Source organism: Mustelus asterias, chromosome 11 (genome assembly GCF_964213995.1).
Source record: "Mustelus asterias chromosome 11, sMusAst1.hap1.1, whole genome shotgun sequence".
Taxonomy (NCBI): Eukaryota; Metazoa; Chordata; class Chondrichthyes; order Carcharhiniformes; family Triakidae; genus Mustelus; species Mustelus asterias.
In genome coordinates this window covers 24,058,840-24,075,431 of record NC_135811.1, presented here as the reverse complement: position 1 = coordinate 24,075,431, position 16,592 = coordinate 24,058,840, and the positions used below count along the sequence as shown (strand labels likewise).

The window sequence follows — 16,592 nt, the reverse complement described above, 5'->3', positions numbered from 1 at the left end:
TTTCAAATCTGCAAGAAAGCTCACTGTGACTTGCCATTTAAAACAAAATCATCCATTCTTTGAACTACTTTCAAAAATTTATTTAAGAACAAATGAACCCCCCCCCCATTTTCTTTCAGTTTTAGAGTTCCGACATTGGGTTGATTCACTTACCAGGTCTGTGAAAGTGCTGTGGAGAGCGGGCAACAGTGGGAGTATAACAGTGGCGATTATAAACAGGAGAGCTGATAGATCCTTGGCTGGAGGACCTGTGCACCATTCGATCCCGTGCATCATGGTATGCCTAAAACATATTTACAGATTCTTCACACTCGGGTCAGACAAGCCAGAGAATTATATTAAATATTATTATTCTTTTAAAATGAGAGCATGACACATGCTGGAATGTTTACACAAAATTCAACAGTGAATTGAGTCGACAATAAAAACAGAATGTATTAATAATGAAAGTTGGATGCTGTATAGTGTGCAGCTGAATTCCCTAAGAGACCCATCTATCATTGCCACCATATATTCCAACGCTGTTGCAATCTAGCACAACCTATTGCACCTTGGATACTCATCACTGTGGCGTTAAAGGTTTGATTCACTGCATTATTTGGCTCCCAATGTCACGCTGCACTTCCAAGTGACACTGTTCAGGCACACCTGACACCGCTGTACAAGAAAGGAATATCAGAGCAGGGAAGAGTTCCCTAAACTTCTCTCATGCAATGTCTAATTGTCAGGCTTTGTGTGGCTTTGAATAGGGCCCGAGGTTTTGAGAAGATTCAAGAGCTGAGAGGGGGAATAAAGGGATTTGATTCTCTCACAAACCATTAAATAATGCAAGAATCATTAAAGTACTTGGGAGATTTTACAACCCATTCTCTTACGTCTAACACATACGTGTGTGTAATAATATGCTATTAAGTGAAATGGAGCAATGGTAAGTCAATCAGGTTGAGATACAGTTCAGCCTTAATCTAATTGCAGGCTGAAGCAAGCTCAAGGGCCTGAATGGCCTACTCCTGTTCCTATGTTTCTATGTATGCCAGCTGTCTACGTTTCATGCAAGCATTTCCCGTTTCAGGGACACTGTGCATCTTCGTGGGTAAACGTCAGTATGATTCTTGGGCCCATTTCTTGCTGCTGACACTCTAACAATCAAATGCTTTTTCCACAAAGCAGGTGGGAATCCATGCAAGAGTAGAATGCCTACCCACAGCATGCAGTGGTGATTATTTATATATAGATGAGGGAGAGAGAGAGTGTGTGAAGAGGCAATGAGATGGGATGGGAGGTGAAAGTTAGCCCAAATGCAGGATTAGGATAGGGGAGCCTGGACGGACCACTGGGGAAGGGAGATGGAGGACTTCAGATAGAATTGAAGCAAGAGGATAAAGAAATGACAGCTTAAAATGATGTTGGGGTAAAGGAAACCAGCTTGAACTATAGTAAGGGAAGAGATTCAGAAGATAGCAACAAAAGCGCGTCAGGTTGGTAGATTGGGGAAGAGGAGTGCCAATGTGAATTAGTAGAATTAGTGACAGCCTGTGAATTGGGTGGGTAACTCGAGTTTATGAAATCTTCTGCGCTAGTTTTAAAAGGTGTGCTCGAGTTAGGCCCCGCTCACAAAGACCATGAACCCACGGCTGGGCTGGTGAGCTGTTGAAATCTACGTTCACGTTAATGGGACTGGAAAGATCCCAGTGGCACAAAGGGTTGGAAAATTTCAGCCAGTGTTCATTATCTCCAGGGTGAATCAAACAGCACTGGAAGTTTCAATGTCTGCAGGCTTTTGAGAAAGTTCCAAAAATTAAACTGGATCTTTCAGCTGCAAATAAGCACGAATAGGCTCGTTTGAAAAGGTTTTTAATTACTACTAAATTGTCTACTCAACTGAAGCATAATGAGAAAGTGGTTTTGTATATTTTTAAAAAGTCATTTTCAGGAATTTAAAATTGAGTTTTCCACAGCTGCTGAAATGACTGTGATTTAAAATGCTTATTTTTTGTGGTTAAACCAATTTTCAGCTGTATTAATAAAACTTCACCAAGTTACCACTCTTAAATCAATCAAGGAATATTTATGAAGCAAAATTTAACAAAAGCCAAGTTTTACAATCTTGCTCGACTGCGCTGGGGCAGGGGCCAAATTTGACATTAGGTGATGTGCAAATGAGCTTGCCCAGTAACTTGGGGAAAGTAAGACACTTTTCAAATCAGACTCAATTCAATTGCACTTGTTTTGTTCAAAGCGAAGACTTTACCCCATTATCCAGTGCAGAGGGCAGAATGATTGAGTGGGCTGGGATGAAAGGTGGTGAGCTATTAGGGAGAATTGAAACTGGAAAAGGAGCATTCCTCTATGAAGGGGGGACTCTCTTGTGGGGACCATGAATTGGATTCAATTTGAATTTGGCTTTTGGAGCAAGCAAGGAGATAGATTGGGTCTGCCCAGTCCACTCTAAGCATTGGCCTTGTAACCTTAAGAATGGAGTAAAATATTTTTTAAATTATTGATGGGGGAAGTTTGCTGTCTAAGAACTTTTAGCCATGGTGAACTGAGGGGACTGGACTTGTATTGAACCTCGTTGGGTTGTATGACTCACATTGATTGTATATGGTGAATATCACCTGTATCATAATTGTATGGAAGCACCTCAGAGTGCAACTTGCTCTATGGAGACAACCTAAATATCTTTGCACCACTTGCAATGACCGTGTTGAAATGTCTGTAGCATTTCTTTCATTGTACTGATGCACTCTCAAGATGATGTATGTAGAGAATCTGAATATTATTGCACTTTGTGTAATGACCATTTTGAAATGTTTGTAACGTTCTTTCAGATATTTAATTTAAAAAGTATACTTTTTGTATAAGAAAATGGTGCAGGGGTTTTCACCTGGCTTTTCAGCCTTTTGGTTAAGATCAAGCATCGGGTCAAGCCCAAGATCAGGTGCAATGCCTTTTCTTGTCAGCTTGGATCTTGTATGTCTCCTTGCGGGGACCGTGAATTGGATTCAACTTGGCTTTTGGAACAAGCAAGGAGTTGGATTCGGGTCTGCCCGGTCCACTCTGCGTATTGGCTTTATGACTTTATAAAAAAAAGTTTTAAAAAGTTAGTATTGAAGTTGTTTTTGGGGAATTAAAGGTTTATTGGAAACTGAGATGCCACTTGCTTATTCCATTTTGCCAGATTAGTTGTGACGTATAAAGATATTTAAGGCAACTGGAGTATGAGCAGAGGTAGGGGTGGCACTCGGAAAGACTGTTACAATTGTACCTTTGTTGCTCAAAGCTCTAACTAGAAAGACCCCACGGTCACAAAAAATTTCCTTCAACTGCCTTGTTTGAAATTAGACAATTTCTTTTGAAACAGGAGTAAAAAGTAAAACCATTCCTCTCAATTGTAGATCATGCAGAAAAAGAAGATTTCAAGTACGAAATAAATGATTAATTCCCAAATGACAAATAGGGCGTATTTTTCAGTAGAATTAAATAACTTGCTTGTCCTTGCCAGACAAAATACAAAGACCCAATTTTATAGATTTCAAAATACTGGAAAATGCATCATGTCAAAAGGCAACATTTCCTGAGGACTGCTTTTGCTTTCAAAACTAATTTCCCCCTTCAGACATTCCTAAAATTATGGTTTATTTTCCAGTGAAAGAATATTAGGAATCTCTACAATCCAATATCCCAATACACTTTTGATCTAATTACTTAAAAAAAATGTCAGAGGCTTACTTTCAGGTCTGTATTCGAGTTGTTAGCTTATTGGAAATTGTTGCTTTTCGTAAGTTCCTAGGTTGGCATGCCCGGAAATATACATTTCATTTTCTAACTACATGTTTTTGACAAGTGTGAGTGACAAGGAAAATAGTAAGCAGTCGATGAAAAATTCACAATTAATTACAGACCCTAATTTCAAGGCAACTTTGGGCATTTTCATTGCCAAGCTGTCCTATTCATTTTTCTCAATCTAGATACAAGTCATCTGGAAACATTAAGCTTGTATTTGAAATGTGCAACAAGTCCCAGATGTTTGGGCGTTCCAAACACACGTTGTTTCGGGGAATCGTGCAATTGTATTATCACCAGGCTCTGGTCCGGTTGCCAGCCGCAAATAGTACAGCCAGTGTTACTCCTTTAGGTCTTACAGCTGCCCCAGATGAAGAGAAGCTACACTAGAAAAGTAAAGCAAGTAGACTGATGTGGCATTTGGCATACTTGTGCTAATATTTTGATTAAAATCTTCACTTGGCCAATGAAGTCTTTAAACAGACTGACAATCGTATCAAATATTATTTTCATTGAAAGTCTGTTTTGCAATACTTTTAGAGCTATAGCTTATCCCTTTGCGCCTCTACCCTACCCCCTGCACCCCCCCCCCCCCCACCCCCCCTCCATCCCTGTGGAACTTTTTCACATCCAAGTCGATAATGCTTCATTAACATTGGCTTGGATAAGTCAGGAAAAACAACGGCCCCTCAATACTCCCTTAACTTCTTTATGAGCTAAGCTTTTAGTCAACATTATAGAGCGGCAGAAAGGTCCAAGAAATACAGCATTCGTTCCAGCCTTGTTACAAATCATTGTTATTTTACCCCAGTGAAAAGTGGAAATATTGGACCATAACTAGAGCGCACTCTCTTGGCCAGACAAGGGAACACACCAAGTTAAAAAAAAACTTCAATCAAAACTAACTCATCATGGCTCATTTTTAGTGCACAAACTGCAGTGGCATTTAAACAGATGAGAGAGCATTACAAGACCAGGAGGTTGACACTGAGTAGGCAGAGAGCTCGTGAAGTGGGGATGCGATGGTCTAGTGGTATTATCACTAGACCATCAATCCAGAAACTCAGCTAACATATTGGGGACCCTGGTTCGAAACCCGCCATGGCAGGTGGTGGAATTTGAATTCAATAAAAAATATCTGGAATTAAGAATCTATTGATGACCACGAAACCATTGTCGATTGTTGGAAAAACCCATCTGGTTCACTAATGTCCTTTAGGGAAGAAAATCTTCTGTCCTTAACCGGTCTGGCTGACATATGGCCCCAGAGCCACAGCAATGTGGTTGACTCTCAACTGCCCTCTGAAATGGCCTGATGAGCCACTCAGTTCAAGGGCAACTAGGGATGGGCAATAAATGCTGGCCAGCCAGCGATGCCCATGTCCCACAAATGGACAAAGACAAATACAGTATGCACACCTGGGACAGTGAAAGAAAAGAAAAATGACTTCCTCGAGAACAGAGATCAATTTCTGATTGTGTGAACACATCTGGTAATTGACTAAACCAAGTATCTGATTATATAATCTATCCCTATTTTTACATTAGGACTAATTACCCTTTGTGTCAAAGAGGTGGGATGTCCTGATTGATTAAAAATGTGAAAATAATAGATTTTCTGAAGCACTTGGTATAGATTTCACAGATCTGTCAATATGAAATGAGAACAATCCTCATTTAGTCATGAAAACCACTTAGCAATTATGGATATCTGTGAAATAGCCATTGTCAGGTACAGCTCAGTGCGAGTACTTAATCCTGAACATATTTAAAGAAGTCCCCCCATATTACTGAGCCTCAAAGTCAGCAAACCTACTGTCAGGGTTCACCAAGTGAAACTCGGCTTCCTTCACATGGGGAAGGAAGGAGGAAAAGTGCAGGGGGACACAAACTTGGTGTTTGTGGGACCTTGCTGTGCATAAATTGGCTTTTCCCTACATTGCAACAGTGGCCACACTGTGAGAACATCTCACTGGCCTGTCATTCCCAGTGGCGCAGTGTAACCATGCATCAATTCACGGTGCCCACCGGTTAGATGATGGTGACTAGTCTATATGATTGCGAGTCTGTACCTCTGAGGAGTAGATGGTTAGCCCCTTTCATTAGATATGTTGCGTTGGAGCATGTTGAATGGAGGATAGGAAAACTGGTGACAGCATTTCCTGCGCCCTCTCAGAATTGATTATAACTGCTGCATATCAGTAGGGAGGGAACCAAAGGAAAGGAGATTTTTCAAAAAAGTTAACAATCTTTAAAGTTTATTTATTAGTGTCACAAGTAGGCTTACATTAACACCACATTGAAGTTACTGTGAAAGTCCCCTAGTCGCCACACTAGGGAGTCCCCGACACTGAGGGAGAAATTAGCATGGCCAATCCACCTAACCAGCAAGTCTTTCGGATTGTGGGAGGAAAGCGGAGCTACCGGAGGAAACCCACGCAGACACAGGGAGAACGTGCAGATTCTGACCCAAGCCGGGAATCGAACCCGGGTCCTTGGCATTGTGAGATAGCAGTGCTAACCACTGTGCCACCATGCCTCACCATAATCATACGGTCCCTTAAGAAATATCTTGGATATTATATGGCTACCAGCACATTACTGTGTTCATTTTAAGCGCCTGCAGGGCCAGGATTCATGAATGCTCTAAGCAAAGATGGTACTGTCAATTCCACCGAGATTTGTCAATTTTTAAAATAGATGATATAAAACAAATCACAGAATTAATGATTCATTAGAATAGTTCAAGCAAAGGACCTTCACTTCCATTGGCTACTGACTAAGCACTATCACTGCAAACAAGGTATTGACACTGCATTTATACATTCACAAATGTAATATATTTCACATCAGTAAAAATACTAGATACAGGCATAAAAATGAAAATGCATATTACTGTCTGGAATTTGGTGTGCTCTAATTAATGGGCACCTTGTTGTTAATGGGTATTTGTTTAATGGATTAGTTCCTTCTATATTTGTTTTATTAAACCATGCTCTCTGGTAAAAACCAAAAATGTTAGCCCCACAAACTCAAAAAGACATTCAGCTGTCACTAACAGTCAACTTTGTTTTATAAATCTTACAACAAAGGATAACATTTTCACTGTTACACACTGAGATTATAATGGAATGCTAATTACAACAAAGACCTCCTGATAACTTGCTTTATTTAGGGAAGTTGTATTGAAAAACGAGGCAACAGAAAACTTCAGGATTGTCAGCATTTGAAAGGCAAAAGGCAGGTAAAAGCATCAAGTTGCAACCTTTCATTATAATCCACCTTTCTCCCGAATTTACCTTGTCTTTTCTCTTTCAGATGCTGTTGTGCATTTTTATGTTTCCATCTAAGATGTTTCCCCTCATCTCTACCTTAACATTGTAAAGTAGGAGAGGGTTATATTTGGCTATATTGCAATGTGTTTCATTCCAGCATGCAGTAAGAACTGTTTGACCAAACGTCCCAATTCTACTGGTTCACTGAAGCCAACACGGTTGCAAGAAGCCAGTAAAGACCATGAAGAGGAGCTGAGAATGAACATGAAGGGATTTACTGACCTCGGTGGAAGGTGTGGGGGAAAGTGTCCTTGGCGACTGTGAGATATTAAAAAGAAAAAAAAAACATGTAAAACCGTTTTCCTGATAACATCATATAGAAACTGATCGTGTCTCAGAAAATGACTCACCAAGAACCTCTCAATTCATTTCTGCGAGATTTAGAAACACAGACACTTTGTGATGAAAAAAGTGTTGCATTACAATCAACAAAATGTCAACATTTATGCAATAATGATACAGATGCAAATCATAGTCATAGTGGAGGACAAAATACATCAATGAAGCATGAGCTAAGGCCAGCAGATATTTAACAGCCATAACAAAATAGTGAAGATGCAAACTGAGGGTCAACTGTGGCCAGTGCACACAACGATAGCTTTCTCGTTTAACTGTGCAATTTGACCATTCAGTTTAGTAAAGGAGTTCCAGTCAAAACATATTTTTTGGAAGGTATGCGGTATTTGACTAATAATGTGCCTTTTTCTTGGCTTGGACTAGCTCCACAACTGGTCTGAACTTACCATCCATGTTAAAGTGAATAGGCTTGATGCAAGATGCAAGCACCTCTCTCTCGTGTCTTTCTCTCTCTCTCATGTCTTTCTCCCTCTCTCTCTCTCGTGTCTTTCTCTCTCTCTCTCTCGTGTCTTTCTCTCTCTCTCTCTCGTGTTTTTCTCTCGTGTCTTTCTCGCTCTCTCTCTCGTGTCTTTCTCTCTCTCTCTCTCTCTTATGTCTTTCTCTCTTGTCTCTCTCTCTCTCTCTCTGTGAATCTCTGTGTCCCTGGGTAGGATTTCCCAGCCACGCTCACCAGAAAACTGAGGTCAATGGACCTTGGTATGGTTCGCCCCCCCGCCCGCTATGATTCCCGTGACAAACGGGATGGGAAAACTCCCCCCATCGCTCTCTGTTGCTCTCGCTCTGTGTCTCAGTGATGCCACCAAAACAGCCAAGTTAGAGAAAGAATTATTTGGTCAGGACATCTTCTAATTGTATAAAATGATAAAAAGTATTTTCAGAATCATGGATTTTAATATAAACACAGGTGGGATATTTTGAATAAATATAAAAACACTCCTGAAAACATTCTCTCCCCATTGAATGATAAGCTGGTACCGATATTCTCTCTTATTAATGAAATGAATCAAAGTTGTATCTTGCCAGGTATATTGTTAATTAATGTAGACGTTCATTATAACTGCATAAAATATATTTAGAACTCGATTAGTACTCCCAGTGGATCTCTGTCCTGAGAATCAGAGCTGCATTCCTGGCTAATTGAACATATGATCAGAATACACTCAAACCAGCATGATGCTTGAAATAAAAATGTTCTTTGGCAGCTCACCAACATTTCAAAGAATTTACCTTGAAGAATTCCAACACATAAAATAACCTTTCACCTCCTTCCTCATCCTCTCTACAAGAGGGAATGAATAATGGAGAGATTTGAGAGAGAACTGACAATGGAGAGGTGCAAGAGGAGGTTTCAAAGTGGAGAATAATAGAAAATTGGTGTTTCCCTTTACTTGGTATTATGATTCTGCTCCCACTTGAATCCCCGGTTAAAACAGGCAGAATTTCAAACCCAAATCGTTTTCAAACCCCAAAATGCTCAAGTGTTACTTACACCCACCCCGATGACTCAGTACATAAAGGCTCTGCTGTGTGCAACAGTGAGCCTGTTAAAGCCGGAAGTCCACTGGCTTCAATCAATGCTAAGCCAGCTGAGCTCATATTGGCAGCAAAATGCTACAACCGGCCTCCGCATCCTTGGCTTAGAATTGGAAAAATAAAGATCAGCCAAAGTTCTCAATCATGATAGCTATCTAATAAATCTTGCTGAAGCTCAACATTCGATGTTGAATGCAAACAGGACTTAGCTGAGCTATGATTGCCCCTACAATTGACTGGTTTGCCAGTGCTCATTGTCAAAACTTCCACATGGAGCACAATGACTTTGGCAGAGCACAGTGATCATGGAGCTACATACTGACACGTTGAATGCATATGAACTCTGGGAGGTCTTTTTTTTATTTATTAGTGTCACAAGTATTACATTAACACTGCAATGAAGTTACTGAGAAAATCCCCTAGTCGCTACACTCCGGCGCCTGTTTGGGTTCACTGAGGGAGAATTTAGCGTGGCCAATGCACCTAACCAGCATGTCTTTCACCCTGTGGGAGAAAACTGGAGTACCTGGAGGAAACCCACACAGACACGGGGAGAACGTAGGCAAACTCTGCACAGACGGTGACCCAAGCCAGGTCCCCGGCGTTGTGAGGCAGCAGTGCTGACCACTGTCCAAATGGTCAATCTGTGCACCTTGCCTTCTTATGTTCTTAAGAATTTTGGTCTTCAACACATGTGCTTACTGACACTGTACTGTGCATTTTGAGTAATATGAAGGTTATGTAAAAAAGTGCTTTGTCTCCAGTATCAATTTAACAACTACTAATGCCCAATTAAAGACATTTTAACATTTCGGCAGGACTCCTGAGGAAGCACTGCTGAAGTGAAGAATCAACAATCTCATCTTTCTATTTTGGCAATACGCTACTGCTGATTAGGGGGCTAAAATGGACAAAGGTTGATTATGGGCTGAATTGGACGCCCAGCAAGGAAAAGCTCCTTTCCTATACCTAGCTCCTCCATTATTCTGATTTCTTGGAAATGTGAATTCTTACTACCATTGAAGTCAAGGAGTTCGGGTCCCATATTTGGTTCTGTGATATCAGCATCAAGCTTTCCAATTTCAGTGTAAATTATCTCGGGTCCCTGGTGCTGTGAGGGATTCTATAATCATGTAGAATCATCAAATCAGTCAAGATAGAAGGCGGCCATTTGGCCCATGGTGTCTGTTCTTGCTCTTTGAAAGAGCTATCCAATTAATTCCATTCTCCTGCTCTTTTTTCCATGGCTTTTCAAATCTTTCCATTCCATACAGATATTCACTTCACTCTTGAATGCGATTATTGAATCTGTTCCCACCAGGGCAATGCATTCCAGATCATAATAATTCACCAAGTTAAAAAACAAAAGTCTCTTCCTTCCCTCTCTGGCTTTTCACTGATGATCTTAAATCTGGTCATTGTCCACACGTTGGTGGAACCAGTCTTTGACTTCTGACCGTAAGCTTCCTCTGATAGCTGATAAAAGCGTGTAGAAAGCATCAGGTGGAAAACCACATTACTGGCATCTAAAGATGCACGAAGCGTCTAGCCCGTCCATGGTAAGATGCAATGGTGGTGGATGGTCAGCAGTAGCTGTTAGGGTGAAGGTGCTTCTTGAGATGACTCACTGCCCCTCTCGAGTCAATAGCAATGTCTTATTTCCACTACATTGCTGCCACAAACATTGGGACTGCTATGTGTGACAGCGTTGTTGGTAGATGCAGCACTAATTGTCAAAGCAGAGAAATAGATCATGGCTTGTATTTCTGTGCTGGCAGCAAATGCCTTTAGGTGGATGTAACATTTTATGAAGGCTGGTGGGTGGTAGGAGTTTCCAGTTCCTTTAGAGTTGGTGCTAGGAAGCTACAGCCATGGCTTAGGGTAGGGGATTGTGTATAGTAAAAGTGGTAGGTCAGGGGGAACAAATGACATCACCCTCAGGCTGTGGCTAAGCTTACAGAGTGTGGAGCAAATTTTGTACATTGCACTCCCAGCCAATGAAGCTCTGGAATGCTAAAGAGGAAATTTTACCTCTAGAATATTCCCTCAGTATACAACATTATGCGGGGCCTACATAGAGTGGAGTGGAAGGACATTTCCAAAGATGTGCCAGTTAGGTGCATTGGCCATGCTAAATTACCCCTTAATGTCAGGGGGGACTAGCAGGGTAAATAGCTGAGGTTACAGGGATAGGGCCTGGGTGGGATTGTTGTCAGTTCAGGCTCAATGAGTCCTTCTGCACTGTAGGGTTTCTATGATTTTCTTTAAGAGAGAGATCAATAACCAGGGGACAGAGATTTAAGGATATTGACAGAAGTAGAGGGGAACTGAGGAAGTATGTTTTTAGCCAGCTGTATTAGGGTCTTGGATTCATTTCTTTTCTTAAAAGTGGAACTCTTAATCACATTTAAGAACTATTTAGATATGCATTTAACATGGCGTAACCTAAAAGGCAACAGACCAAGAGATGGAAAGAAGAAATTAGCCTGGATAGCTCTATTTCAGTCAACACAGAAATGATGGTCTCCTTCTGCATTGTAAATCCATGTTTCTATGATAGCAAGAATAAACATAGGAAATTTATATAAATGCACTCACGTCACTGAAAACAGCAACTAGAGGAATTCTCCCCCTCCCTCCGTAAGTTATCAGTTATAACATGTCAAAACTGCAGACCAACCACAATGCGTATTTTCCACAGACCAAGAACTCTCAACTTTCAACAGATTGAATTAATTGTTTTGCATTGTGACATTGACCCATATTCGTACTCCTAAGGATGTGTAGAAAGCAGTCATTTTAAGCTCTTAGCTTTTCTCCATCCCTCACACAAACAGCATTTGTCACGAAGCTGGCAAATTGTGACAATAGTTATTATTGACAACCATAAGAACGGTTAGAGCTCCAGGTACTCGCGTTCAACTGCAAGTCACTTTGGGCCTGATTTTTACAGCATGCTTCGTAAGAACCCAGGTCAGGCAGTGATTGAGTTTTTATAGTGAAAATCTTTTAGCTATTTTCAAAAGCTTGAGGTTGAATTTGAACCCGATTGTGGAGCATTACAATGGACGTGAGTGATTATAAGTATATGTTATGCCTTACCCATCACTGCATTCCTGGGGAAGCCGCAGTGGCTGGTATACAGCACAAGTCATGACTTGGAGGGTTAAACAGTGTTAGAAATTATATAAAAAGTAATTAAAAAGTGATCCAGGATGCAGATAGAACTTGGCAAAACACTCCTTAAGACTGAAAAATTGCTTTAGAAAGGAGATGATTTTGACAGTAGGAAAAGTTTTGTTAATGTGTCGTTTCAAGAGGAAACTCCCCAACCATAATTCAAATACATTCTTAAAAATCAGGCCTTTTGTTTCAATGAAGTAGTAATCCTGTTGGCAGGGTCAGTAGAAAGATGCTTCATCTCTTCTCTGGGACTCACAGAAACCTGCAACTCCCCATTAATTTCAAGTGGCCAGTTAAGCCCATAATGGAAAAGGCCAATTTGAATTGTTAGTTAGTTTGTGCCTAAGTTTTAGACGAGGATGTGGGGATGGAAATGTTATACAGGGTTTACCCCAACTTCCTGCAGGTTTCTATTGACCATGCCTATTCAGCTCAGAAACCAGAGAAGGTTAATGAAGTTGCAGTGCACAAGGATTCTTGTGTAAAACAGTCATTTATCACCAACTTACAATTTCACTTTGAACAAGCGAGCCGTTGTCACTTCTTGCGTATTGAGACTGTCAACAAAGAATCAATTTTTTAACATTCGGCATTGAGTGTCAATCTACACTGCTGATCCCTTTTCCTGCTCAACGACTTTAAGTGCATAACTTTAAAATGCAGAGATCCCTTTCGTTTACACATGCTTAAACAGCATTTACATTAAACTGCTTTTTCTCCATTTGACGACCAATGAAAATGTGTTCATTATCTTTGAATCTTTCTTTTCGAACATTCATTACTGGTTAATGAGTGTGAGATACAGAAGGGGCTGATTATTGCCTTCGCACTGCCCACGTCTGTACAGGGCAGTGAGGGACAAAGACTGTACCAAAGTGCAATCGTCCACATAGCATCCGTCTGCCCGTTGCTGCTTTCTCAACTTGCCACAAACCATAGGTGGTAAGGGTCAGGAGGTAACCATTCGCAGTGATACTAAAATGGACCATAAACTGCAGTCAAGTTAGGCTGGAGGAAGGTTTGGCAATGACTTTTCCTTCATTATTTCTGAGACTCTTAAACCTTAACAGCTCCTTTAAGTTCAACTATTTGCTGCTTGGTGATTATTTCCCGAATGCTTCAATCTACTACGTTAGTACCTCACTTGTTAGGCTTATCCCATTTATGGGGGCACATGCCAGTCTGTGCCACGTCGGCTTTCCTGCCTCATAAATGGGCAAGCTGCCCAGGAGCAACATAATGAGTGCTCTACAATGAAGTCAACCCCAACCATGAAAATGGATCGCCGCATGACAGGTGGTCATTCACCATCTAACCCAGGTATGCCAGAATTGAAAACTGACCCCAAGATGTTTAATGGAACAAATACAGGACAATGAGTGAGAAAGTGTTTGAAAGTGGCATATGAAGGACAGTTAGTTGCACCTTACCTCTCCCATGCTATGACGCTCATGTCTATCCTCAAAGGTCGCACCAAAATATGGCTCATAAGTGATTAGGTCAGGACGTTCAATGTCATAAATGGCCTTAACTTTGGGGATGGCAGCCAGGTCCTTGTACTCAAGAATCTCATTGTCTACTTTTGCCTGGATAAATGAAACATACAAGAATGACACATAGATTAAGCAGCGGTAGGTACATGGTCACATTTCTCAACCTCAGGTGAGTGTATGAGATAACAGTCACATTGGCTGGAATTTTACCGCCTCTCCCACCCTGAAATCAGGGCAGGCGAGGCTCACAGAATGGAATGTTGGCCTCGGGTGGGATTTTACGAGCCTTGCCCAAGCGAGGTCATAAAAGCCCGGCCATCATGTCTTAACAAAATAGTAATGGGCATCACAGTTCCAAATGCAATAGGTGAGTGTGATGCGCTATCAATAAGGCGAAAGACTACCGATATGCCAATATAAGTGTAGGCTTTTATTCACAACAGAATCAGGAGCAGATCCCAACAAATAACCAACCTCGACTGAACAAGGGGGAGGAGACAGCCACCTTTATACTAGGTGCCGAGGGGAGGAACCAAACTGGAAGGGGATGTGTCCAGGTCTGACAAGCACACACAACGGTGGTCCATATAGGACAAAGGCACAACTGAGGTCCACCACAGAGTGTTTTTGATTTATAAATTTTTGGGGGTGTATTTTAACTTGATGATATCAGCACCGAACCGTCACAGATCAGTATAGGGAATTGATCTAAAATGAAGCTCTATCTATTCTGCCCCAATCACTCACATTTAGGCCAATCCCACCCTGAGATGTCCACCCTCAGGAGTTGAAATGATGTTGAGCCCATGGCTGAGACATTGGAAAACAGTGGATTTAAACAGTTAAACACACTGCTATTTTCCCACATATCCACCAGCCATTGTTTCTTTCTCTACTCATTGGCAACTTGCCTTCAGGGAAAGCAGAGCCTCATGAAACCATGCCAAACTAGCAACATTTTGCCATAATATTACAGCCAGTAAAGACAGAAACAACATCAAAAATCAAATGTACTAATGAAACGCATCAAATGAAATCCCACCCTCGTTATTGTTTTCTCAGTGTGCAACTGCTTTTTAATTTGACATCTGGAAAATCATCATGTATTTTTTTATTTTTCACATCGACCTTGGCTCAGTTGGTAGAACTCTCACCTCGGAGTCACAAGATTCCAGGTTCAAATCCTGTGGCCAATGGCGGGGTGGAAAACAAGGATGATGGTTTGTTGCTACAGAAGTTACTTTCTCATATCCCACCACAGCCTGCCCTTGTCCTAAATTCTCTTCTGCTGTAGAAGCTAGAAACAGTGTCAGCACACATCTCCTGCTTTCCTTCCAACTTCCCTTGACACAGCATTAACCTTCTCACAGACATGTTCTGCTGCTGTGGACTCAGATGGGGGCATTCAGTCAGGCAGAGTATAGCCAGTGCAGGCCAGCCAGAGAGCCTCTTGCTACTTTGTTTATTGGTGTCACAAGTAGGCTTACAATCACACTTCAATGAAGTTACTGTGAAAATCCCCTAGTTGCCGCACTCCGGCGCCTGTTCGGGTACACTGAGGGAGAATTTAGCACAGCCAATGCACTGAATCAGCACGTCTCTCGGACTGTGGAAGGAAACCGGAGCAGCCGGAGGAAACCCACACAGACACTGGGAGAATGTGCAAATGCTGCACAGACAGTGACCCAAACTGGGAATCGAACCCGGGTCCCTGGCGCTATGAGGCAGCAGTGCTAACCACTGTGCCACCGTGCCACCATAGCTTCAACTCAGTGCAGGGGATTCACCCAGGGTTTGGAGCCCTCCTTGCCAGCGTGGAAGTGGTGGCCAACTCCTTGAGAACACTTGCAGACCCAACCATAATGCAGTTTCTGACAACGGAGGCAGAAATGACCCAATGATTGGGTGATACAGGAGAAGATCAGATTGAGATTATGAGATCTCTATATGTTACCACACCCCCAAGCTGGTGCCACGCAAGCTCAGACTGCTGCTATCTTGGCTGTAGATCCACTGCTCAGAGAGATTTGCAGGTTCTCACAGCAATCCATCAATCTGTGCTTGGATCGCTGGCATTTGCTGAGGCACTGCCCTGGGGGAGTGACATGGCTCTGAGATTCATGATGAGGATGGCATTATTCGTGCTCTCACCAGTGCCATTATTGCCTCTCAGCCAGCCAGCACAGGCAGCTGCTATCCATGCTGAGGTAGTGTTGTCTGAAACCGGGCCCTCAAGGCCTGGAGCTGCAAGTCATCTGCAAGGCCATTCACCTCTTCCCCCATGAAAAGTCAGCAGTCTTCCATCAACTTATCGTGTGACACTCACATCCTTCCTAACAGGGCGATCTGCACAGACCTGCCAGAAACTGACAGCGGTAATCATTTTGCCATTGTTTTGAACTCTGGGCTCCTGTAGCCCTGAACCCCGTGATGCTATAGGATCGAATTGGCTAGGTTCAGTCTTATAACGTGAAGGGAATAATTGTGAGAAACATGCAAAGGATAACGAACGGCTGAGATTTTCTTGTTCACACGCTATAGGAGTGGTAGGTGGAATATTCCATCTAGTCAGACGTACGTGTGACAAACACCCCAACAACTTTCTCAGGATTGACTCATGAGGTTTTTTTGCAGCTTACAGCGAGGCTTCTACCTGCGTCATGCAATGCGTCACAGTGAGGAGTGGAAAATCCTATAGCAGCAGCAGCAACTTATAGGGACATCCACTGCCGGCCAGGGGCAGCACGGTGGCACAGTGGTCAGCACTGCTGCCTCACAGCGCCAGGAACCTAGGTTCAATTCCGGCCTCAAGTCACTGTCTGTGTGGAGTTTGCACATTCTCCCCATGTCTGCGTGGGTTTCCTCCGAGTGCTCCGGTTTCCTCCCACAGTCCAAAGATGTGCGG

At 42.2% G+C, this 16,592-nt stretch overlaps 1 protein-coding gene across 1 annotated transcript in view; it reads right to left on the bottom strand.

Annotated features, from left to right (window-relative positions):
• Window positions 1-16,592, bottom strand: part of ablim1b (actin binding LIM protein 1b) — a 261,285-nt gene that overhangs the window by 46,156 nt on the left and 198,537 nt on the right. The window contains exons 10-13 of the mRNA XM_078223256.1: window positions 13,625-13,780; window positions 12,704-12,751; window positions 7,344-7,379; window positions 154-283 (exon numbers count right to left, since the gene is read on the bottom strand). Of these exons, the coding sequence (XP_078079382.1) occupies window positions 154-283; window positions 7,344-7,379; window positions 12,704-12,751; window positions 13,625-13,780 (370 nt within the window). The remainder of the gene's footprint in view (window positions 1-153; window positions 284-7,343; window positions 7,380-12,703; window positions 12,752-13,624; window positions 13,781-16,592) is intronic.